Source organism: Pteropus alecto, unplaced genomic scaffold, assembly GCF_000325575.1.
Source record: "Pteropus alecto unplaced genomic scaffold, ASM32557v1 scaffold75, whole genome shotgun sequence".
In the NCBI taxonomy this organism is placed as follows: Eukaryota; Metazoa; Chordata; class Mammalia; order Chiroptera; family Pteropodidae; genus Pteropus; species Pteropus alecto.
The window spans coordinates 30,973,197-30,997,782 of NW_006440638.1; the positions used below are offsets into that span (position 1 = coordinate 30,973,197).

At 39.0% G+C, this 24,586-nt stretch overlaps 1 protein-coding gene and 3 pseudogenes across 7 annotated transcripts in view; 2 read left to right on the top strand and 2 right to left on the bottom strand.

Annotated features, from left to right (window-relative positions):
- Positions 1-5,578: 5,578 nt before the first annotated feature.
- Positions 5,579-9,284, bottom strand: LOC102891308 (annotated as a pseudogene).
- Positions 9,285-12,191: 2,907 nt separating this feature from the next.
- The window catches only part of TAMM41 (TAM41 mitochondrial translocator assembly and maintenance homolog), a 45,572-nt gene continuing 33,177 nt past the window's right edge, over positions 12,192-24,586 (bottom strand). For 6 of the 7 annotated variants that reach the window (XM_006917627.3, XM_025050772.1, XM_025050771.1 and 3 more), the window contains 3 exons: positions 23,279-23,444; positions 21,858-21,920; positions 12,209-12,344 (listed from right to left, as the gene is read on the bottom strand). In XM_006917627.3, coding sequence (XP_006917689.1) covers positions 12,268-12,344; positions 21,858-21,920; positions 23,279-23,444 — 306 coding nt within the window. In that variant the 3' untranslated portion in view covers positions 12,209-12,267. Of the gene's footprint in view, positions 12,345-21,857; positions 21,921-23,278; positions 23,445-24,586 lie in introns of all 7 variants that reach the window. The other variant, XM_006917628.3, reaches the window with a different exon arrangement.
- LOC112484376 lies at positions 17,841-17,959 on the top strand (annotated as a pseudogene).
- Positions 18,041-18,159, top strand: LOC112484345 (annotated as a pseudogene).

Here is a 24,586-nt window from a genome sequence, read left to right on the forward strand (position 1 = left end):
TTTTAAATTAAATTTAAAATTTTTTAGATTGTTGTAGATGCACATGCAGTTGTAATAAATAATAGAGAAGGATCCTGTGCACCTTTTACCCAGTTTCTCCAGAATTAACATCTTGCAAAACTATAGTACAATTTCGCAGCCAGGATATTGAATTAATAGAATTCACAGATTTTAGCTCTTATTTCATGTATCATACTTAAAAACACACACACACACACACTTAAAATCCACATACCATAAAATTAACCAATTTAAGTGTACAGTTCAATGATTTTAGTATATTCACAGAATTGTACAAACATTACCACTATCTAATTCCAGAACATTTTCATCATCTCCCCTAAAAACTCCATACCCATCAGCAGTTACTCATCTCTTCTCCCACCTCCATCCATTAAAAACAGACCAACACTAATCTACTTTCTGTCTCTGTGGATTTGCCTATTCTGGACATTTCATATAAATGCAATCATAATATGATACAGCCTTTTGTGACTGGTTTCCTTAATGTTTTCAAAGTTCATCTTGTAGCATGAATTGGAATTTTATTCCTTTTTAAGGTTGAATAATATTTCATTGTATGGAATATACCACATTTTATTTATCCATTTCCCAGGTGATGAACATTTATGTTGTTTCTATTTTTTAGCCATTGTGAATAATGTTGCTACGAATATTGCTGTACATGTTTTTGTGTGGACATATGTTTTCATTTCTGTTGGATACACACTCAGGAGTGGAATTGCTGGGTCATAGGGTAACTCAATAGGATTGTCAAACTCTTTTCTCTAGCATGCACACCATGTTACATTCACACCAGCAATGTAAGAGGGTTCCAATTGTTCCACATCCTCATCAACACATTATCTGTCTTTTTGACTATAGCCATCCTAGTGGTTTTGATTTGCATTGCCCTAAAGGCTAATGATGTTGAGTATCTTTTCATGTGCTTATTGGTCATATGTATATCTTCTTTGGATGGAGGTAGATTACTTTTAAAAGTACTAAATGTACTTAATGATAAAATGAATGTAACAATGTGCTTACTACATTTTGATGTTAGAAGAAAGAATATATGTTTTTTATCCATTTACACATTCACTCATTAGACATTCTGAGCACTTATGATATTTCAACAACCAGGAGGTACAGCGAGAAGAAGAAACCAGATAGTCAATCATGAGAGGTGGCATACAGTCAGGTTCCTGGCACTTTCATAAAGATCTGTTTCTGACTTATCACCCAGATGATTCATCTACATTCTTGGCAGGGGCAGAAAGGCAATGAGACAAGGTCCCTGAACTCTAGTATCTCACTGTCTAGTGGGGAAGACAAACACATAAACACATCATTGCAATCATAATACAACGTCGGTCGTCTGTCCAAAGAGTTATGGGAGCACAGAAGAGGGAACAATGAATTCTGTTGGGCATCTAGGAAGGGTGCGTAGGGGAGGCGACATTTGAATTTGGTGTTAAAGAATGTTTAGAGATTTGACAAATGGAGAAAGTGGGTGTTCTAGGCATCAGGCACAGCGTGAGCCAAGGTGGAGGGTGCAAAGTAGGGATGGAAGGGAGTGTAAGCCAAGTTGTATAGAGCCACACTAAGGAGTTTCTGTCTACAGTGTGGATTTTCATTTTTTTTTTTTTTTTTTTGAGCAGAGCAGAGGTGTGATTGGATCTGAGGTTTAAAAGATTACTCTGGGAGCAGCCAGGTAGATGAATTAAGAAGTTGGCAAACTCTGTAAAGTGCCAAATAGTAAATATTTTTGGCCTTGCTAAAATATGATCTTTGTCACAATATCTCGGCTCTGCTGTTGTAATGTGAAAGCATCCATAGGCAATACTTAAATTTATAAGCCTGGCTGTGTCCTAATATAGCTTTATTTACAAAAACCAGGCAGAGTGGATTTCTCAGGAAGGCCATTGTTTACTGACTCCTAGATTAGACCAAGGGAAAAATAAAAGCAAGGAGACCTAACTATCCCGAAGTTTTCTCATTCGCTGTGAAAATCAAAATGGAGCAAGGAAAGTGAAACTTTGAACCAAGGCGCAGGGTATCTTTAGACTTCAAGAATCAGGTCTTCAACATGGGCTGGAAAGTAGAACTCTGCTCCCCACCCAAGGGCCAGTGTTTCCTACAAGGCAAGGCAGAACCCCCTAGAGCCGCCAAAGCACATTTCTCAGGCCACCTGCAGGCCCTTGTGTCAGCAACGTGGGAGGTGTAGTGCTAAGCCAGTGACAGTCCTGAGAAGGAACCCACAGCCAAAGCAAAGAGAAGCCTCGATAACGAGGCAGAAAGTCTTGGCAAAGGTCATTTGTTCTGAGACAGAAAGCCTTGATTCCAGTTAATTTAAGTAAAGAAGAATTTGTTCAGGGCACTTTCTAGAACCCAGAGGGGATGCATAGGTGGGCCTGGACTAGAGCCACAAATTGAAACGTTAGGAGCAGGTGCCTCTGGGCCTCTCTGGCTTCATGGACTCCTCTCTTGGTGTCTGCTGCAGCCTTTGCACACTGGCTTCCTACTCGGGGGTGCAGCCAGCTCATCAGTTAGTGTGGGGTGGAGACATGGAGATTTATGAGTGGCCCTATAAAGATATGCAGGCTTTCAAAAAGCCGTTTAAAAGGCTCTGCCTGCTGATGAAAACCGCCAAGTTTCTTTGCTCTTGGCTAGGATTATTTCAACTCTAGGTGGTAACACTGGTTAGCCCAGACTAATCCGCTAGTCTGATTGGCTACTGGTGACATAATAGAAGCTCGTGAATGCGATTGGCGGGCCAGCCGCCCCAGCTGAGCCCAGGAGCCGGAAGGCGGGGGATGTGAACAGCGCATGCCCATAATGGGAACAGCCTAATAGGGGACGAACCAACCAACCAACCAACCAACATCTTTTAAAGCTTTGGGACGTGTTTTAAATAATAAAGAAGTCTTCAAGACTGAAATCCATGTACCGTTCCTGAGGTGCACCTGGGTTCCTTTGTGTTGCTTCTGCCTCACCTTGTCCCAGGTGTCTCTTTCTCTCTCTCTCTCTCTCCCTGGAGACTGGCAGACAGGTGCTAACACGTCTGCCTCCACTCCCAGTCCCCTTCTCTCTGCCCAAACCTGCTCTCTGGAGCCCTGAGGCGGGCAGCCAGCTTACCCACTCTGCAGCCCAGGCCAGGCTGGGCACCTGGGTCCTTCCCTACAACAGGTAGTCACGGTATCAGCATCTCAGGCTGTGGCCTCGTGCGTCCTTGACAAATTCTCCAGAGCAAAGCCATTGTGGGAGGAATAAACATAACAGGAAACACAAATGTGTGGGCACAGTCAAAAGGGGAGTGTTTTCTTTAACAGGAACAATAACTAGGGGTTGGAGACAGGCTCATCTGGTGAGTCATTGCACATTCTCTCCTTTTGGCTGGCTACCAAAAGGTAAGAAAACACATACAACAACTGGTGGCCTCAAGGGACAATGTGGGGCATTTTAGAAAGGCTCTGGGTTTGCAGAAGAGCACAGCACAGCACAACATGGTGAGGAAGCCGCTGGGGGTAGGGATTCTGTGCCTGGTTCTAGAAGCAAACTTGCCAGTGTGATTTGGGGCTTCCTCTTTTTGAGGCTCTGTTGCCCCACTGTTGAATGAGGGGAAATAACTCAATCATATCTAGGCCTTTTCCAGCTTATTTTTTTTCTCCAAATGGAACACTGGTGTTTCAGGAGCCAGAAGTGTTCCGATACAAATATGGTTAATAATGGTTAATATTATTTGTATCAGAACACTTGATTCCTGTCCTTTAGTAAACCTCCTACTATGGGCCAGGCATTGTGCTAGAGTCTTTATAATTTAGTATATGTGCTGCTGAGGCAAGCACCAGTCTTCATGTACATTAATGCTAATCTTGAGAATAATCCTGCCAAGTAGGTATTATCTCCATCTTAAAGGGAGCAGATTCCAAAAGGGTTAGCAACTTGCCCACTGTCACATAGCTAATATTCTAGATTTAAATCCAGGTCTTCTGACTCCAAAGACTCCAAATATGATTTTTTTTTCTTTTTGATTTAAAAAACCAAAAAGCTAATAATGACTAGTACTTTGTCAATTTTAAGTTTTTTTCCCATTTTTTTTTTTTTCTAACTACTATCAAGTCCTAGCAGAACATCCAAACCTATTGGCAAATGAATATTGAAAATGTCATGGAGACACTTGGAAGCTGGAACCTGAGTAGCTCAACAGCTTGTTTTCTTCATGAGCCAGTATGCTTACGGCTGTGATTTTGTTACTTTAACAGTATGCACAATTAATTAAGCATGCATTTCTTCCCCAGCCCAGATGCTAAATCCATTGATATAGCTGAGTTAAATTATGGTTCATATGATGAGAAATAGAAATGCCACTGTTTCATCATCTTCTGCAAAAGCAGCTGACTTCTAGATGCTCTGCCACCTTAAACAGGTTTGAGGAAACTTGTTCTCCCATTCTATGAATGCACACTTTATACCCAGGAAAACTTCCTGGACAAAACATAGAAAGGGAGAGTTCTCTCCCCACCTTAGAAGCCTTAACCCTGGGGGTTGTTTTCTTTTCTCTGGAATCAGAAGATGTTCTTCCCTTTATATGTGCACCTGCAAAGTTCTCTATCAAACCATACTAACACAGGCAGGCCCTCCACCCTGCCAACAAAAGCAGTAATTGAGTTCAGCGTGGCTATTAACTAGGTGGCCAGGCTAGCACAAGATTAACTAGTTGTGCAGTGGGCAGCAGGGGAGCACTTTCCATGAAGCAGCCACATGCCACAGGCCCAGGGATGGAACCTGCAATTTCCTGGTTCCCAAGACTGCCCCTGACCTAACTTCTCTCTCTTTGAGGTTCAGGCCATGAGCTAGAATACTTTTATTACTGTCTCCAAATGACATCTGACATTCCCTGTGGACTTTGGAGCCCAGCTCACCATCTGCCTGTCACATTCCTTGCCTGAATGAAGATTGCCAATATCCATGTGAACAACTCATTCTTCAACTGTTTTTCAGGACAGCTTTACAATTTCACCAAGGTGGTCGGGATCTGGCTATTCTGTAGACACATTTTTACTATATAAATTGCTACGATTTTTAAGAAATGTGTGTGCTGAGTTTTCAAATAAAGTCATGCCAGTGTGCTGGTGGAAGTAACTTAATTCAGTTCTGGATGTTATGATTATTTACTGAACTACTGTAAGCTAAGTGTTACTATGTGTGTTGTCTTAGTGGACCCTAAAAGTAACCATTTGAGCTTTTATTTTTTTATTTAGAGCTAATCTAAATAATTTTTTTTGTTTCATTTTTTAATTCTCCAAAGACCTCCAAATCATATCATGAAGCTTCACCTGAATATTTGGCCAAATTGGTACTGGAAAAAGACCAGCCATTAAAAACAGGTTGTGACACTATTATTTTGAAAATGATTGGATTAGCAGCATATTCTTTATCAAGCTTACGTGCCTCATCGACAAGATTCAATGCTCAGATTTAAGCAAAACTACTTACTTGACTAATTTGGTGAAGCTGTCACAGAAACAATAAGTTTCAATACGTTATATAACACATAAGACAAACGAATTGTAAATTAAGAGCTGGAGATGTTAAAAAAAAATGCTGACAATAGCTTTTGAATTCCAACAAACACAACCTGAGCAACTCTTTCAAATAGTAGAGGCCTGTTTTTTAATTTTTCTTCTTTCTTCTTGTTCTTGTCGGTATTCTCTCATCTTTTCCTTTTCACTCTTTCTTGTGGCTTGTTTTCTTCCTCTGGAAGATACTGTGGGCATTAGAGGGTTGCAGTCATATGGCACACGCTTTGCACTTGCACTTCTTACTGGTGACTTGTGCTTTGGAGACAGATAAGGCCAACGTTTTTCTTTTAAATTTTCTTCATCTGCTTCAATGTCTGCTAAAATTTTCTCTCTTTTAGTGGATGCATGTGAGGCTGCATGAAGATTGGATGGTTTACAGACTCTTAGGGGTTTTAGATACTTCTGTTCTGAGGGGTGTTTCTGATATCTCTCAGGAATGTCTCCCAAATCAGCAGTCTGGCACCTAGCCTTGGGCTTACACTTCAACTTTTCAGCCTGTTCAGGGCTTCCTTGTAGCAAAACTTCTGCGAGCTGGTCTACGAGGTAAAGGGGATAAATTAAGTAAAAGCTCTTGGGCTCTCAGCTGTGCCCTATTGTTTCTGTAGAGCTCTTCTTCTTTTAACCTGTCATTGGAAATTAAACCATAAGTAGATCGAGGTATAAGTCTGGCTTTAAATCGATTTGTTTTCTTTTTAGACTTAAAAAAGTCTCTCAGCTGCTTTTCCTGGATTGCTTGCTTCTGTTCCTCCCTTGCAATAAACTCAAACGGCTTTTGTGAGGCCAAAAGAGCCTCTTTGTATTTCTCCTTCATAGTCCTTCTCCGTTCTTCATTTTGCTTGACTATATCATGATAAAGGGAAAGACAAATGCTGGAACTGGGTTGGCTCGGAATTTTTTCTTACACTCTGAATCTTGATTTTTGAGCAGTTTTTGTACCGTTTCGATATCTGATTTAGATTTCATGTTCTCTTCTTTTTTCTTCTGTTCTCTGATCATCATTTGAAAAGGCTCAGGTACTGTAATCTTTGGCACCCATTCTCTAGGTTTCTTCTTTGTTTTTTTCAACTGCCGGGAAGTCAGCATCTTCACACTAAATATAATCTTTAACAGAAAAGTTTCTCCACATGTTGTTGATGAGCTCCTTCGCATACGTCATCCTTCTGTTTTTCTCGGGATACTCCTTTTTTAAGTTGGGCAACTCATCTTCAGAGGAAGTCATAATCAAGGAGGAAGCATGACTTAAACCAGGCTCTAAAAGCGATGTTGTTAACAAGATACGGTGATAGGAATTCTTTTCCAATACAGACATGTAAGAGACACTAGGCACTTCTTCCCTGATGATCGCTGGCTGACCGTCATTGAAATTTAATTTATTCTGGTACATTTTCTCTAACTTTGCCATAGTTTCCATGTGGGCATACTTCGGTTCTAGTTTCCTGAAATATTCATTAGAATAGTTAAGTACCAGAAAAGTCCACGAGGTCTTCACTGCTTGTATGTTTGTTCATCCACTCCCAAAATGTTGGTGTTAAAATCAGCTGGGTAGGGAGGATCTGGACAGGGTGCTGCGTTTCCCAATACGTTGCTCAGTCTAGCTGGGACGCTCAGCCCTCAGCCAGCATCGGGCCCAAGGCAACTGCTTGCAGGAGATCCTGGCAAGGACGGGGTTTGGGACTCCTCAAAAAGGAATTTAAGTGCTGCCATGTGATGTCAGGATTAATACCACTGCAGCTTTACAAATAAGAAAACAGCATTAGGATAAATGTCCCCAAGATCACATAGTAATTTGCATAATGAACACTTGAATTTAAATCTACAAGGTATAGTGAGAAGAGCAGAGTGCAAAATAGGAAAATTAACACCCACCTCGCAGGGTAATTGTAAGGAAAATGATACAATTTATGTAAAGTCGGGGTGGGGGTGGGGTGCAGAAGGTTCTTTAGCAGTATTACCTTCTTTCCCATCCAGTCTTCAAATTTAGAGCTCTTTCCATTACACCACACTGCCTCTTCATCACTCGAATTCATCAGAGGATATTACATATGTAAATTTTATGATAAAAACTACAATAATCATTTAATTTGAGCCTCATGTCAACCCTTGCAAGGTAAGTATTATCCCCATTTTCCAGAAGAAGAAACCCAAATTCTTAGAGGATACACGATCTCCTGGGGTCATTCAGCTGATAAGCAGTAGGGCTGGGATATGAACCCAGGTCTGACTACCCCAGAGACCATAACTTTCTTGTTAAACCATACAGTCACCTTCTGAGTTGATAATTAGGTTTCTAACAGCATAGAATAGGATTTAGAATTAGGTTTCTAATAAGCATAGAAAAGATATTTCCTTTAGATAAGTTAATAATATATAGAACTATTATTTGGGAACTAGAAAGTGGGAATGCTTTACCTTTTGTCCTGTGAATAAAAAGGAGAAACTGAAAGAGTGCTAGCTACATAATCATATGTACACATGTAATCATATGTAAAATAATCATATAGTTTAAGGTTCACATGCCAACCCGATGGAAACAACCTGCTTAGTACATATTTTTAAAATAAATGTATTATAAATGTATAAGTGAGTTTAACATTTCTAAAATTCTCATTCTTTTACTGGGAAAAAAATCTGCATTTTTGTCTTTAATAAAACTCTGGAAAACATATGTTTGTTGTTCTAGTCAAATAAAACCATCAACCATGGTACTGGCATAAAAACAGACATATAGGTTAATGGAACAGAATAGAGAGTCCATAAATAAACTTAAGTATATATAGTCAATTAATTAATGACAAAGGAGCCAAGAATACACAATGGAGAAAGGACAGTCTCTTCAATAAATGGTGCAGGAAAGCTGGAGAGCAATACGCAAAAGGATGAAACTGGACCACTATTGCACACTGTACACAAAAATAAACTCCAAACGGATCAAAGGCTTGAATTTAAGACATGAAACCATAAAATGTTCACTGTAGCATTATTTACAATGGCCAAGATATGAAAACAATCTGTGTTCGTTGATAGATAAATGGGTAAAGAAGATGGTATTTACAACGGAATATTGTTCAGCCCTAAAAAAAGAATGAAATCTTGCCAACTGCGACAACATGGATAGACCTTGAGGGCATTATGTTAAATGAAATAAATCAAACAAAGGCAAATACCATACAATCTCACTTTTATGTGGAATCTAAAAACAAACAAAGAAACAAAAAAAACAAAGCAAAGTTCATAAATACAAAGAACAGATTGGCGGTTGCCAGTGGTAGGGGTAAGGGGTAGGCGAAATGGTAAAAGTCAAAAGGCACAAAGTTTCAGTTATGAATAAATCATGAGATGTAATGTACTGGTAACTATAGTTAGTAATACTGTATTGCATATTTGTGGTTGTTAAGAGTAAATCTTAAAAGTTCTCATCACAAGAAAAAAATTCTGCAACTATGTAAACTAGTAATGGATGTTAACCAGACTTATTGTGATAATCATTTTGCAATATTTACAAATAGCGAATCATGTTACATACCTGAAATTCATATATTATTGTATGTCAATTATGTACCTCAATTAAAAAAAAATTTGTGCTAACTGTGATTGTACTTCTGATTAAAAGTGAAAATATTACCCCATACCCATGACTGAATTGGAAATGGGTCGCCACCTCCCAGTGAAGTCACAGTTATCTGTTTCAATTAGCTTCATATTCTGAAATAACTCTAGAATTTGAACAAATTATCTGCAGCATCTAGTCCTCCCAAAAAGGAAACCTTAAAATTATTTTTGAGTTAAGAAAGATGAATAATAAAGTTATGTTAGACAACTACAGTGTACTCACAAAAGAAAAACTTAAATAGAATCTCCTGTGCTAGGGATCAGATGGGATTTAAATAAATATTTAAATCACAATGTTAATGCATTTGATTAAAATTTTCAGTCAAGGACTTTGAAGTACAATATAGACTGGAACTCTACTCATTTGGTTTCAATCAGTTTTTCAATATAACAAATATGTAATTAGCCAAGGAACAAGGTCAAAACCTCAAATCCCATAGGGCCAGGAAGGTAATGTAAACCAGATTTTGGAGAGAGTTTCCTCACTTATAAAATGAGGATAATAAAAACATACATATCACTATTACGAGGATTAAATTAGATAATGCCCATGAAAAAGCATTCAGACACATGTTTACAGCTATTAAGACTCTGCAAATAGTACCCACGGTTATTCACCAACTGCTTTTTTCGAATGACTTCACAATGTCCTAATAAGCTACCCTTTCTTTCACACACTGCTGAATCACCCACAATCTTTCTTCTTTCATGTTTGTGATGAAGCTAAGAATCTGATAAAATAGCATAGCAGCATCTAAAAGAAGGAAGTAAAACAAAATTGGGATGTGCTTGCTTCATCATTTTCCTCAAAAAACTTTTATGAGAGCTTACTATGGGCAAGGCATGGTTGACTAGAAGAAATATAGTTCTTACCAGTCATCAAATGAAGAGAGAAACAGCTTTCTTCTCACTTCAGGAAGAAACCAGTGTATACAGTTTGAAAAGGTCCATGATAGCACTGCCCACTGGAATCTAAATTGTTTAGTAGTACGTTTAAAAAAAAAAAGGAATAGGTGAAATTGGTATTAACATGAATAATATAGTCAATGGATCCAAAATATCATTTTATTTGCAACCAATATTAAAAATTATTGAGCTTTCTACATTCTTTTTTTCATACTAAGTCTTCAAAGTGTGGTGTGTCTTCTATACTTAGATGACACCTAAATTTGGACCAGTCATATTTCAAAGGCTCTATGGCTACACATGTCATGGCCACCCTATTGCAGCACAGGTCTATGAGATCTTCGGAGAGAATTGCTAAAGAAAAGTTAATATATAAGTGTTTAATATTTCAAGGTTTGTCCTGTATTACAAGGGCTCTGAGGTTTTATAGCTGAGAAGGTCTGGAAGTCCCTTGTGATGCTCTCACCAGCCAGATTCTCTCCAGAAATGGAGCAAACATTCTTCCAGCTGCCAGGCCTGTAACTGGCTTGGGGGTGGGCAAGTAACTCAAGTAGGGCCTTGAAATCAGACAGTGGCTTGCTGGGGGCTGCTGAAAAGTTTTCTTGCCTTTTAAAGAGGGCTTCTGAAAGGAGCCCTGTTCTCCCTGAATACGGATGGGAAAGCACATAGCTCCTGAAGTTGTTGCCAGCAGTCTCAGAATTAAGAGGGAAGCCAGCCTAAGGCACATTGTGGGGTTCGAATTCCAACATGGCAAAGGGCAGGGAGAGGACAGGTGGAAAAACTGGGTCCTGGATGATTCTGTTAATCTGCTGAATCAAACCAATTCTGAATCAAGCCCATCACACCTCTAACTTTTCAGTTCTTGTGTGTCTCCTATACTTAGATGACACCTAAATTTGGACCAGTGGCTACACAATCTGCTGAATCAAACCAATTCTCAATCAAGCCCATCACACCTCTAACTTTTCAGTTCTTTGAACTGAATGAATCTTGTTGATCAAGGCACTTTGCAGTGGATTTTTTGTTATTCAAACATTCCTGTTATAATAGGGAAGGCTCTGCAAGGGGCCTGTGGCAGGCTCCTCATCCAAGTCACTGCTGAAGACCAAAGTAAAAAACCTAGGTCCAGGAAAATGTTGATGCAACACCTGTGATCTCTTAGTGGAAAAAAGACAACTGAACAAGGATGGAGCCTAGGCAGAGAGAGGCTCCAGAGAGAGTCCCTGCCTGTAACCCCTGGAACTGCATGCCCACAAGCATATGCACAATTTTTCAGGTCTCTTGACTCTCACGTACTGGAAAATGCAGAACACAGCTAAAGCTCTTATGAAGGCAGGACACAGATGATTTTGTATGTAAAGAGGATTGTTCTCTCATGCTAAGTCCTCAAAGGAATTTGGGTCCCCCCACCACTTAAATGTCTAATACATACATATAAAAACAAGTACAGTAAGTTCTTACTTAAGATTGTCAAAAGGTTAGAAACTGCAACTTTAAGCAAAACATATAATGAAACAAATTTTACCCTAGGCTAATTGATATAAACAAAATTTAAGTCCCTACAGTAAGTATATCTCTGGTCATAAAATCATCACCAATCTTGTAAAGACTGAAAACACTTTCAATATTAAACATTGAAATAATTGTAAGCTATACATACATTTAAGAAAGATTAATAAAATCAAATAAGATCGTTACTTTCCAACCCATTCATTCCAGTTCAGGGTCCTGAGTGGCCAGAGCCTATTCTGGCAGCTCTGGGTGGGTGCAAGGCAAGACTCAACCCTGGGCAGGATGCACTTCCATCACAGGGCACACTCACACACCTACCCATACTCAGACTGGGACAAGTTAGACGCAACGACTCACTTCATGTGCACAGCTTTGGGATGTGGGAGGAAACTGGAGTGCCCAGAGAAAACCTGTGCAGAAATGGGGAGAATGTGCAAACTCCACACAGACAGTGGCTCCACCTGGAAATCAATTTCTTTCTTTCTCATCAATGTTATAATGATGAGATTGAAAGTAACAATGTTATTGGAGGATCTGCTGTATTATACAAACCAAAGCATCTTCGAATTCAAACAATGGGTCGAAATAACAAACACTGTTTTGTCAAAAAGCAACTTTATTCATCTATACATAACATATATAAAAGCAAGCAAAATCAGGATGTTTTCCTCAGCCATCCTTTCCACATTTTATGCAGCTTTCGTGAACTGTAAATCAATGATTTCTTCATGCCTAAAATAGAAAAGAAGACACAGCTGAGAAAATTAAGGCTTATTGGGTAGATATTCAGCTAGAGTTCATGATATTTGGACCAGAGACTTGTCTTCGTAGTGAAGCAGTGATGGGCTGACTGAAGGGTTTAGGAGACCCTGGGAGCTGAAAGTCATTAAAGGTCACTATGATCAATATGAAGAGAAAAGATTCTGATTTAGGCATCTACTGAAACAATGATATGGATGTGAAAGGTACCTGAGTTTCAGGGATAAGTGAAATCTTCTGAGGCACAAGCATATTGGCAGCCTTTAAATTTAGCAGCTCTTTTTAAAAGGAGGAAAAAGGAAGAACAAAGAAGAAAAGTTGTATGTAAGTGGGCATCCTTGGCTCCTTTAACTCCCAATGCCTGCATCTCAACCCTCCCCAGCTCATTGCTTTTGTGTCACTGCATATGCAGCTGATCCACCCAGAATGAATATTGTTTCCATCACTTTCTGTTAGGTAGATATTGAATCCCCTTTCGGATTTCTTCTCTAGAAGTGCCTTCCTTGACTCCCAGGCCAATTCAGACACTTCTCCTAGTCCCAGAGCACCTGAGCTGATACACAGCAAAGAACGTCCCACTGTACAGTGCTTGTCAGTTTATTCACCTGACCCTCTGCCTAGACTCACAATTCCTGGGACAGGGATCTTGTCCTATTCATCCCTATATCCCCATGTCCCAGCATAGTACACAGCACATAGCAGGTGCTCAGCAAATGCTTTTGAAATGACGAAACAGATATCTGCACCTCATTCAGATATCTGACCTTCCAGTACCCTCTATCTACTTAATCACAAGTACCTGATGAAATCGGAGAAGCAGCTTTCTGGGGTATTTTGAGAAATAAATAAATGTGATAGAATAAATGGGATGTTATTTGTCTATCAGATCTAATAAGATCCTATTTGCAGACAGTATTATGGGCTTGACTTCCTTTGCATTAAGGATGAGATCATCTAGTCTGTGTTTTGGGGTGTGGCCCAAAGATCCCAATAGTCTTTTTCACGGTGAGATACAAACTGTGGTCTGTGCTGAGTCTGAAATGCGCCCCTGGCAGTACACTTTGTAAGCACTGTTGATGAGGTAACAGGATTAGTTCTGGAGACTCCCTAACACTGGGGTTTAAGTGATCTCTTGAAAATACCTGGCCGTGTTACCTTAAGCTGCCTAGTCCACTTCGGACCTTTAAAGAGGCTACTGCAGGCAGTGGCAGGTTAAAAGGCAAAAGGTATCAGTAAAATCATTAGCAAGTACTTCTAGAAACTCTGGCCTGGCTTGTCTGCTGACTGCTTGCAAACTGACATAGCCTAGTCAAGAAACTCAGAGCTCCTTTCCCTGCCTCCACCCCTTTTAATTTTCTCCCTGGAGCAACCACTCTGGTAAACCTCACCCACTTGAGCATTGAGACTGGAAACTTATTACATAAGGTGCTTTATAAAATTCCAGCCAGAACCAATCAAGACACTAAGCAGAATACAGGTAGTTGCAAATGGTAAGGTTCAACACAGCAACCCCGGGCCACAGCGTCCCAGCTAGAGGAAATTGCATCAACCATGATAAATCCCAGTTCAACTTCAAAAACTTACTCACAGACTCCTTGGAGCTTAACATTTAAGGTAAATACATGAAGTACATGAGCAGCACCATACGGCCATTTTTTGCTCTTAGGAGATAGAAACCTCCTTTAATTGAAAACAGTCTCTCTCTTCCATGGCTCTGCCAGAGAGATATTCTCAGAAAGACTGCAGCAGAGAATTGTTACAAAGAGCACTGGAAGAGGAGTCAAGAAACATGCATTCTAGTCCCAGCTGGGCTACAAACTTACAGTGCGATTCCACCCTCTCTGGGCCTCGATTTCCTCACTGGCACAATGACTAGATTGGACTAGGTTAGGGGTTCTCTAACAAGGGGCCCATGAACAGGCTTCAATGTCAGTCTGTGAACACCCTGGAACTGTTGCAGTTTGCTGCATAGGTACACATGTGCACTTCTGTGCAGAAGGTCCAGAGTTTTAGCCAGCTTTTCACAGGGAGCCAGGATTTGCAAAAAGTTAAGAACCAACAGATCACAATAAAGGGTCCTTTCTGCCTTAATATTCTAATTGCAACAAAGGTGGACTTAAACTTCATGAATCTAGAGTAGGCCAAATCTCCTAAACAGGACACAAAAAGCTGCTAACTATAGAGGACAAAACGGATAAGCTAGTCTAAGTATAAATAAATACTTCTTTTCACCGAAGACATCATTAAGAGAATGAAACAACAAACCTCAGAATGGAAGATTTTTGCATTACATATATCCCACAAAGGACCCATATTTAGACTTTATAGAGAATTCAGCAAGAAAAGGCAGACAACTCAACAGAAAAAAGAGCAAAAGACTAGAATAGGCACTTCACAAAAGAGGAGATCCAAATAAGCATATGAACAAATGCCCAATTTAATTAGTCATTAGGAAAATGTAAATTATAACTCCAGTATGATACCACTAATCACTTACCAGAGCACCTAAAAGGAAAAAGACCCATATCAAGTTTTGGCCAAGGAAGTGCTGCAACAGGAACTCTGCTAAGTGAGAGAGCAATTCCGACATCTGTTTGGTGGTACCTACCTCAGTTAAACATTCACTCATTTTAGATCAAGTAATTCTACCCCTAAGTTTATACCTAATAGAAATGCAGAAATACACTCACCAAAAGACAGGTATAAAAACATGCACAGCAGCACTACTTGTAATAACTCCAAACTGGAAACAACTCAAGAAATCATCATTAGTAGAGTGGGTAAATTGTATACATTCATACAAATGGACTGGATGCAATGAGAATAAATGAACCAGTACTATTCCCAACACCATAAGGAATCTCATTGATGTTACGGAGAGAAAGACACAAGAGAGTACATATTTATGTAAAGTTCAAAAATGGGCAAAACAGAAACACAGCATTAGAAGTAAGGACAGTAGTTACTCTTGGAGGAGTAGTGGCTGTAACTGGGCACAAGGTGGGTTCTGGGGGATTGGTACCGTTTTATTTCTTCATTTGAGTATCAGGCTCATGAATGTGTTCATTTTATGAAAATTCACCAAATGTATGATTTGTGTACTTTTCTGTATATCTGGAGATTTCCCATTCTATAGAAGGTCGAGAATCTTAAATTTATTCAGTTACTGAAATACACTGAATGAGTATTTATTGAGTACCCATATATATAAGACACTAAGAGAGTTGTTGGGGATACTGGTATGAACAACAGTTACGGTCTCTACCTTCACACAGTTTACACTCCATAGAATTCTACTTGTCCTATATAAAAGCTTACTTTTAGTTTCTTCTTCCTTTCTAAAAAAAAGGATGGTGATTTGGGAAGTTTGTATTTAGAATGTGGCTTGAGGGAAGACAGCCTGATAGAGAAAACTATCTTTGCTCCTTCCCCAATGGATAAAGATGCAACATCTCTTTAGATACATCTTCTTTAGACAGATCCTTATTTACCTAAGGATGAAATGTTTTTAAACCATTTTTTACCTTATTTACCATCACGAATTCAGGATTTTGTTTTGGAAACATACAGAAATCTACTTCAATATATGGCTCCTAAGGTTTTTCTTCTATTGCCTTCCCGCTTGCTTCACATGACCTACAGCAAAGTTACTGCATATGTGAGACTATAAATTCCCTGTGTGACCTTAAACTGATGGGTCCAATGGCAGACAAAATTCTCCAAGAAATAATGTGAGTCAGAAATGACTGGGCTGTGAGAGGTCTCTACCTTCCCATAATTCTATATTTTGGATCTTTAGGAGGGAAAAATCTGTAAGCCCTCAGCATTCTTCCAATTAATAGCCAAACATAGTTAGTTATATCTACAAAGAAAACCTCTTCAGAGGCAGAATTACAACTCATTTTAAAATGTTTTAGTTATAAGAGATCAGAAGCAGAGGTCAATGAATGATCCATTCTATTGTGTTCCAGGAAAGGGCTGGTAAGAATCAATTGAGGCATGCCAGAATCTTTTTAGTAACAAGACTGAACCTGCCTCATTAATTCAGTTGAATCTTTTGAAGCTAGAGAAGTAAATAGGTATCTGTCCCCAGAGTTAATTGTGATTGACCAGAAAATCGGGTCAGGAAAAATAAAGCAAAAATAAAGATTTCAAAAATTAAACTCATTAACCTCCTCTAACCTTCCTCGCATCCTGGAACAGCACCATCTATTGCTTCCTAAGCCAGAAACCTGGGAGTTATCTGTTACTTATTTTTCTCCTTCATTTCCCATATCCCTCCAGTCACTAAGACCTGGTAATCTGCTTTCCAAATATTTCTTGCATCTTTTCTCTCTGCCTCTACTGTAATGACCTGAGTCCAGGCTTCCAAAATTCCTCACCTGGCTGCTGCAACCATATCTAACCAGTTTCCCAAGCAATAGCTTTATCTCCCTTCAATCTGTTCTCTATTCTCTAGCTATAGTAGTCTTTCTATAGTCTTTCAGTGGCTTCCCTCTACTCTCAGAATAAACTCTGAATTCCTTTCCATGGCTTTTAATGCCTTCCCTTGTCTGGCTCTGGCTTACTTCTCAGTCTAATCACTAAATTCCCCCATTTCTCTCCCAGTTCCCATACCAGAATACTCAAACAGTTCTACTTCTCTCCAATCAGATTAGAAACATAAAAGACTGCTGCTGCTCAGAATATGACAGTTTGCTTAGCTGGTCTTCTGTTACAGGTTAGAGATGTGATGCCATCTGCTGCTACTATGAAAGGAGGAGAAGGCACATATTAGGAGGCTAAACAATCTCTGGCTACTCCTAAGCTGGCTGGCTCCAGCTACTGATCCACTATCCAGAGATGATAACTCTGAAATTCTACCAAGATCACAGTCTAAGAGGAGGCAACATTATTTTTTAAATGATCAAATCTCAGGGTAAAGAGAAAAAAAGTGTTTGGTTTTAGAAGCATTTCTGTCCTCACTTCTCTGGGTGTATCTGATGGTCAGGGAATTTCAAGGGAACTTATAAAGACAGAATGTGAAAAGACTGCATGAGAATACGCTGCTGTGTTATCGAACATGGCTTATGAGAAAGGGCAATTCTCTGAGCTGGTTATAGATGCCTGGCTTCCAGCTTTTCTAGGAATAGAGTGAGATTTAGACTAGACTCACCTAAGTTTGGGTAATATACTGGAGACTCTCAGAACACCCTGTGAACTGGGTATTGGTGGCCCTGCCATTTAAGGCAGAGGGCTAACTGATATACCAAGGTTACAGAGCCAAAAAATGAGTAACTACAACTTCAAGGCAATGTCTTCTGACACCAAGTTTAGCTCCTGGCTAGCTACTTGTCTGAACTGAACTGTATTTGAACATAAAAGATATTTGCTGGATAAGAGGAAGATTGAAACTTTCTTTTTACCCTCATTATGAGTAGGAGGCTGCAAAGAAGTGGAGTGATAATGGCTACAAAAGAATACAAACTCGTCTATGGCCATGCTACCCTGAACAACCCCGATCCTGTCTGATCTCGGAAGCTAAGCAGGGCCGGGCCTGGTTAGTATTTGGATGGGAGACCACCTAGGACGACCAGGTGCTGTAGGTGTAAAAAATAAAAAAATAAGGGATTGTAAACTGACAAGGTCCTTGCAACCTGTGAGGTCCGGCTACAAAAGAATACAAACTCGTCTACGGCCATGCTACCCTGAACAAGCCCGATCCTGTCTGATCTCAGAAGCTAAGCAGGGCCGGGCCTGGTTAGTATTTGGATGGGAGACCACCTAGGAAGACCAGGTGCTGTAGGTGTAAAAAATAAAAAAATAAGGGATTGTAAACTGACAAGGTCCTTGCAACCTGTGAGGTCAATCAAGCGTTACCTCACCTAAAAAGTAAAAAATAATAAAAAATAAATAAAAACTCAACCAAATACACTGGGGTTTTCTCACTCTGCAGATGATACGTTAGTTGACTTGAAAAGTGAACAGATGCAGAACTATGGAGATTTTGCAAAGATGAACCCAGCAACAGTAAGGCAAAACAATAGCTAAAACTGCAATAAGAGGACTTCTAAAGAACAAAGTGTGGGAGGATGGAGATTCTGAAACTTGCTGTGTAGTTAAGAGGAAAGAGAAAGAAGCAAACCAGCCACTCAGTTCCTTTCATTGCTAGTTTATTTCATCCACCTAGAGGTTAAGGGACTGGTTAAAGGACTAATACGATTTGAATAACACAGTGCAAAGAGCCATATTCTAAAGAGAAGTCAGGAAACGTTTAGAAAATGATATCAAAAGAAGAAAGACTAGGTACAGTGTTAGATGCTTTTATATATTCAAGATACAATAATCTTCACAACCTGGAGAGGCAGGTATAATTACAGCTGTGAAATTAAAACTCAGAAAAATTATGTAACTTGCCTAAGTCATAGTAGTTAAGTTGGAATTTGAAACCTAGTCTCTGGGGTTCACAAACCCTTGCCCTTAGCCTGTGTTCACTTCTTCATAGCCCACAACCACCATAAACCTGAGAAGCCAGAATAAAAAGTAAGTAAACCTATAGAATCTGAAAGGATGCTCATCACTTTCCACAATTTCTTCAACCTCATGCAGGTTACAGACATTCTGTTACTCTGGACTTGTCAAGACAATAAGGCATGTTTAGAAGGGAATGGGAAGCAAACAGTAAGCCAGCAGAGGACCCTACAATGGGCACTCCACAGCCACACGGAAATCTGGGCAGCATGATCTGTGAGGTGCTCCCCACTGCCCTCTGCTGGCAACTGGGAAGAACGAGTGGAAAGAGGACCAAAGATTCATTCAGGTTGAAGTGTCAAGAGATGATGTTGGATTTTTAAAAACCTTTATTAGAGAAAAATTCAAACTTATAAAAGAATAATACAATATGTCTCCATGTATCTTCATCCAGCTTCGACAATGTATTAACTCATGATCAATCTTATGTCATTTACTCCTTACTCACTTCCCTCCACATTTTATTTTGAAGCAAATCTCAGATATTGCATTTCATCTGTAAATATTTTAGTTATGTATTTCTAGAAGAAAAGGAACTTTTAAAAAACCCTGTCACACTACCATTCTCACAACTAAAAAAAAATCACCAATAAATGTAGTAATTTCTTATAGCACAGGAAGCCAAAAAACAAACAAACAAACAAACCCCCACAAGTAAAAAATTCAAGCATTCAGCCACACCCAAGGAGTATTATAGCAAGGGAGCTGCAATCATGCAAAACACATATTAATAGCCTGAACCACCCAAGCAAACAAAAGCACCTCATCTTCAGCCTTGCCAGGATAAACCAGCAGGAACACAGATTAAATAAATATCTTAGCTGGAAACTCAAAGCTATGTACTCCTGAATGGTAGGAAAATCTTCAGTTGAGTAGGTTTGGCATAGGTACTACTAAATCTTTCTTGAATCTTTGGCTGAATCTTTCCAAAGATTCAAGAGAGCCACGCAGTGTCCTTGAGGCCAAGTTCTCTGCTGCGTATCCAGGAAGCTGGGTGAAATATTAAGGGGTGTGACCAAGACAGCTCCCTGGCTATCTCAACCCAGGAATCAGAATCAGGATGAAAGACCACTCCCTTCTTTGTGTTAGCTCTGAGCCAATTATGCCTGACTCTCTTTCTAGATTATGAAGTTCTCGAAGGCAGGATGGTGTCTTGTGTTCACTTTCTATCCTGCATGGCTAGCACATGAGAGACGCTCAGCACATGGTTACATAAGAAAGACTGAACTAGAAAAGGCCATCATTTGACAGTTCCAAGTGTTGGAAAGAATGGGGAGAAACAAGAACTTCATTTACTACCAGTGGGACTATAAATTGATATAACCATCTGGGAAGGCAATGTGACATTATCCAAAGATATGTTCAAAGGCTTAAGTCCATAAAACAAGAATGGGATGTTTTAAAATTTATACACACATACATATACACATATATTTCAGAGAACAAAAAAAGAAAACAAAAAGAACTGCTGGAAATTGAAAATGTAATAGCAGAAATTTAACTCAATAGAAGGGTTGGAAGCTAAAATTGAGAAAATTTCCCAGAGAGCACATCAAAAGGACAAAGAGATCAAAAATAGGAGAGAAAAGAAGGAAAACCATAAGACTAGCCTAGGAGGTCCAATATTTGAACAAAAGGAGTTCCAGAAAGAAGAGAGAAAACAGATAGGAAGAAAGTAAAGAAAAAAGAAAAAATTCTTATATTCTGAGTTTCCACACTGAAAGAGCAATGAATACCTGGTATAACAGATAAAAACAGACTCACATCAAAGCACATCACTGAGAAATTTCAGAGCCCAGGGAGAGAGTAAACATCTAACAGGCTTCTAGAGAGGATGTATACAAAGGATTAAGAATCAGAATGGCTTTGGACTTTGACAGCAATCCTGGAAGTCGGAAGATAGTTGGAGCAATGACCTCAAAATTCTAAAGAAAAACTATTTCCATTCTATCTGTAGCCTAAGTCTCAATTAAGTGTGAGAGTAGAATAAAGATATGTTTAGACACACACAGTCTCCAAATTTGTCTTCCATGCACCTTTTCTCAGAAATTTACTGCATGGTGTGCGTCACCATAATGAGAGTGTGTGCCATAAAGGTGAAGGACATGATATGCAGAAAAGGAGATACACAGATGAGACAGGTGAAGACAAACTCCTTGGAAAAGGAAGTTGTACAGAAAAGGAAAAGTATAGTATGTGGCTGACCTGTGAATCTTATTAACATGGTCATAAGATGTAAACTGTGAAGACTGACTTTACCAAAACTACAATATAACTAATATTAGGAGGACGGAGGGATGGGAGGGTCGAGGGTGTGTCATAAGAGTGCATGGAAATATGATGGCTAGGTGGAGGGCCAGGACAGGGAGGGAGTAGTTAGGGGGATCGTTTTATAAACTATACAGATGTCTAACCAATATATTATATACTTGAAACTAATTTAAATAATTAAATTTTTAAAAAAGAGTGCATGGAAGAGTTAAATTTTATTCTATTACAGTGAGAAGTCAACAGATAATGCCTAAATTTGAAAGGCAAAGAAGCAGTAGTATAATTTAGAGAACTAGCAGTGAAAACAAAAATAATCCACTAAGAGAGTTGGAAATAGTAATTTCTGGAGAGGGAAAATGGGGGAGAAGGGCAAGGTACTGCTGTTTCTGCAACAATATGCAACAATAACTTTCATAAGTAAAAAACATGAGAGAAAAACCTACACATAGGAGTTAATCAGAAAACTTAGAAAGGCTGTAAAGCCTTTCAACAGTACCTCACGTAGTTTGACTTTTTTAGATGACCAGATTACAGTGCTGTCTGCCTGTCTGTACGTTATTGCAATGTCTTAGTTTATGAACAGCAAAATTCGGCATTTCACAAGTACTTGCAGGATACATACAAAGCTTTACATTTTAACCAGGGATGCTGAGGTCACTCAGTCTAGAAGCTTCATTAAGTATACAGATTTTCTAAAGTTCTTACCAGCAGTGAAAACGCCTTTGGTGCTCTGTCTTATACTAGAAGGTCTCACGATTGCTGAAAGCCCTGTGAGGAAAAACCAACAAGGATGCCAAAAAAGCCAGATGTTAGTGATCTCAACACTTTTAAAACCTGAAACTAAATATTCTTTCTAGTTATCCAAATAAAATCAGCAAATCTATCTCTGTCCTAGTATAACAGAGTGACAGTGAAAACGGTATCAAAATTGAGGGCCAGGAGACTGGAGCTGTCAGCCGTGTCACCAATGAGCTATGTGAGCATAGGCAAACGACTGACCTTAACCTGAGCCTGGGCCTCCTCATCTTAAAATAGGTTGAGTTAGTGACCCTCGAAGACCATTTTATGACTTTAAATCTGCTTAAGGCTGTTTGTTATCAATTCCAAGATGTAAAAATATAAAACAAAACAAATGTTTCTGCCCAGAGGAAAAACTTTCATTATGAAAACACATACAGAGGACTCTTCAGTGAGAAGCAACAGCACAGTCCCCCATGCTCTCAGAAAGGCAACAGAGATCACACTGTGACCAGAATTATGTTAAAATGAAAAACAACAAATGATATGCCTCCATATTTATCTTCAGAATAGGTAGCTGGTGACCTAAACATAACTCTGATAACCTGGGGCAGGTCGCTGAGAGACTGTGCGTGGAGCCCACCTACTGTAGCTAATGTTCAATATCGGCACTATGAACTGCACCTAGCACATTGGTTTGCACCTTGTAGGAGCTCAGTAAATACGTACCCAATGAAATAGGAGAACACACTCTTCTGAGGGAGGGAGTCATTTTCAATTTTCTAAATATCTCTTTACTGACTGACCTCATAAATTACCTTTAACACCTCAAAGGGAAGTGGGTCTCTGAAGATAAGGTTCAGAGTTTTGGGAAAACATCTGGGAGGCCCTGGGGATGAAGTATGGAACGTGGGCCATGTCAGGGGGAAACTGCTGAACACACTATGACACACTGAATGGGAGTTAGTTGATGAAAACTGTGTTCTTAATGTTATCTGATGAAAGCCGTGTTCTTGATGTTATAAAAGCATTAAAAATGTCACCAGTCTCCTTCCTTCTTAGACCCACCATGAAGAAAACAGACATGTCTTTGAAATAACTTCTAGAAGTTATGTGCTTGGGACCAAAAGAAACATTGTTTTTCCCCTTTGACAGTGATTTAGGACCCAGGAATCTGAAAATGGAAGTACTTTAACCACCCCTACTTCAAACAAATGAAAATTTAGATTTGGAAAAAACTCAGATTTTTACTGCTTTCTTCTTCCTAGAAGCAATCTATCTCTTGATCTCACTTAGGTAAGAAAGAATAAAGAATACGTCTCAGTCACAAACAAAGTTTGCTTTTACCCACAGCCAGCACTTCCTCAACGTCAAATTCATAAACATACCTAGTCGCATTACCTCTCCACAGTCAGGATCATGAGCAAGTTGGAATAAAGTTTCTTCTACGTCTCTGTTTTTTCCAGGAGGGTCCATAATTCGATTTATTTGTTGCTGTAACGTTTTGGGCAATGTCATCAGCTGAGTGAATTGTCCTTCAGGGCTTTTATCTATCTAAACAAAACAAAACAAAACAGATGATGTCTATGGAAAGTACTTTGAATTCTATAAATACCCAAAGACACACAGCTTCTCTTTAAAGTCACGCACACATATATGAACTCACACCCTAGACTAGTCAGCATGCTAAGGAGACAGTCTCCTTTCTGAAACTGAATGTGTAACTGTTCAGAATTCTAAGTTCCTTCAAAAAAGCGAATTCTTTTCCTATTATATTTCAGTTCTACAAGAGAAAAGAATATGAACTTCTTTTCAGAATCAATTTTGACTCTCAGTTTTAAAGTTTCTACTTGTCTTAAATGCAGCAGTTAAAGGATGTGGGGCTGTAGTTAACATCTATTGAGGCCCCAGCAAATACAGGCACTCAAATTACCTCTTCCATATTAAACACAGGGACACAGAGTAACACAGCCAGGATCATGCAGCCAATAAGAAAGAGTTTCCTCTCCCTTTAGGGCTTTTACACACCATGCTGTATTTCATAAATTGTAGGAATAAAGTGATGACAAAAACTAATCTTATTCACTTTTAATCCCCTGGCATATAGTAGGTACTCAAAAACATTGGTTGAATAAGGAAATGAATAACTACATCAATAAAACATAGTTGTCATTATTTCTTAAATAGGAGTAAGTTACATCAGTGCTTTCTGTTCTCAATGTATTCTTAAATTGAAAAATAGAGAAATAAAACATATAAAACCATGTATCAGACTTTACTTGGAAACCTTAGAATCAAAATTTAGCCATAGAGCTGAGGTCACACCTAGCTTCCCTAACTCCTAGTCTAATATACTTTACTTCATGGAACTACATTTTTACAAAATTATGTAAATACTGACTACCTGCCAAGTTGAGAACCAGTAACACTGCCCTCAACAGCTCATCACATTATTTTCCAAGTAAGAATCTTTCCAATATTTTTTAAATAAATGTTTAGGTTTTAACTTTAATAGTAAGAAAAATTAAACAAATGAATGTACTAAATTTTAGATTCAGATTTTCCATACATGACCAACTTTTTTAATAACTGAATTCACTCATTCTATCACTTTTTTTCATTCAACAAATATTTATTGAGTACATGCCAATGTCTGGATTTTCTAGTTTTATCTATAAAATCTATGCAAAGTAGGA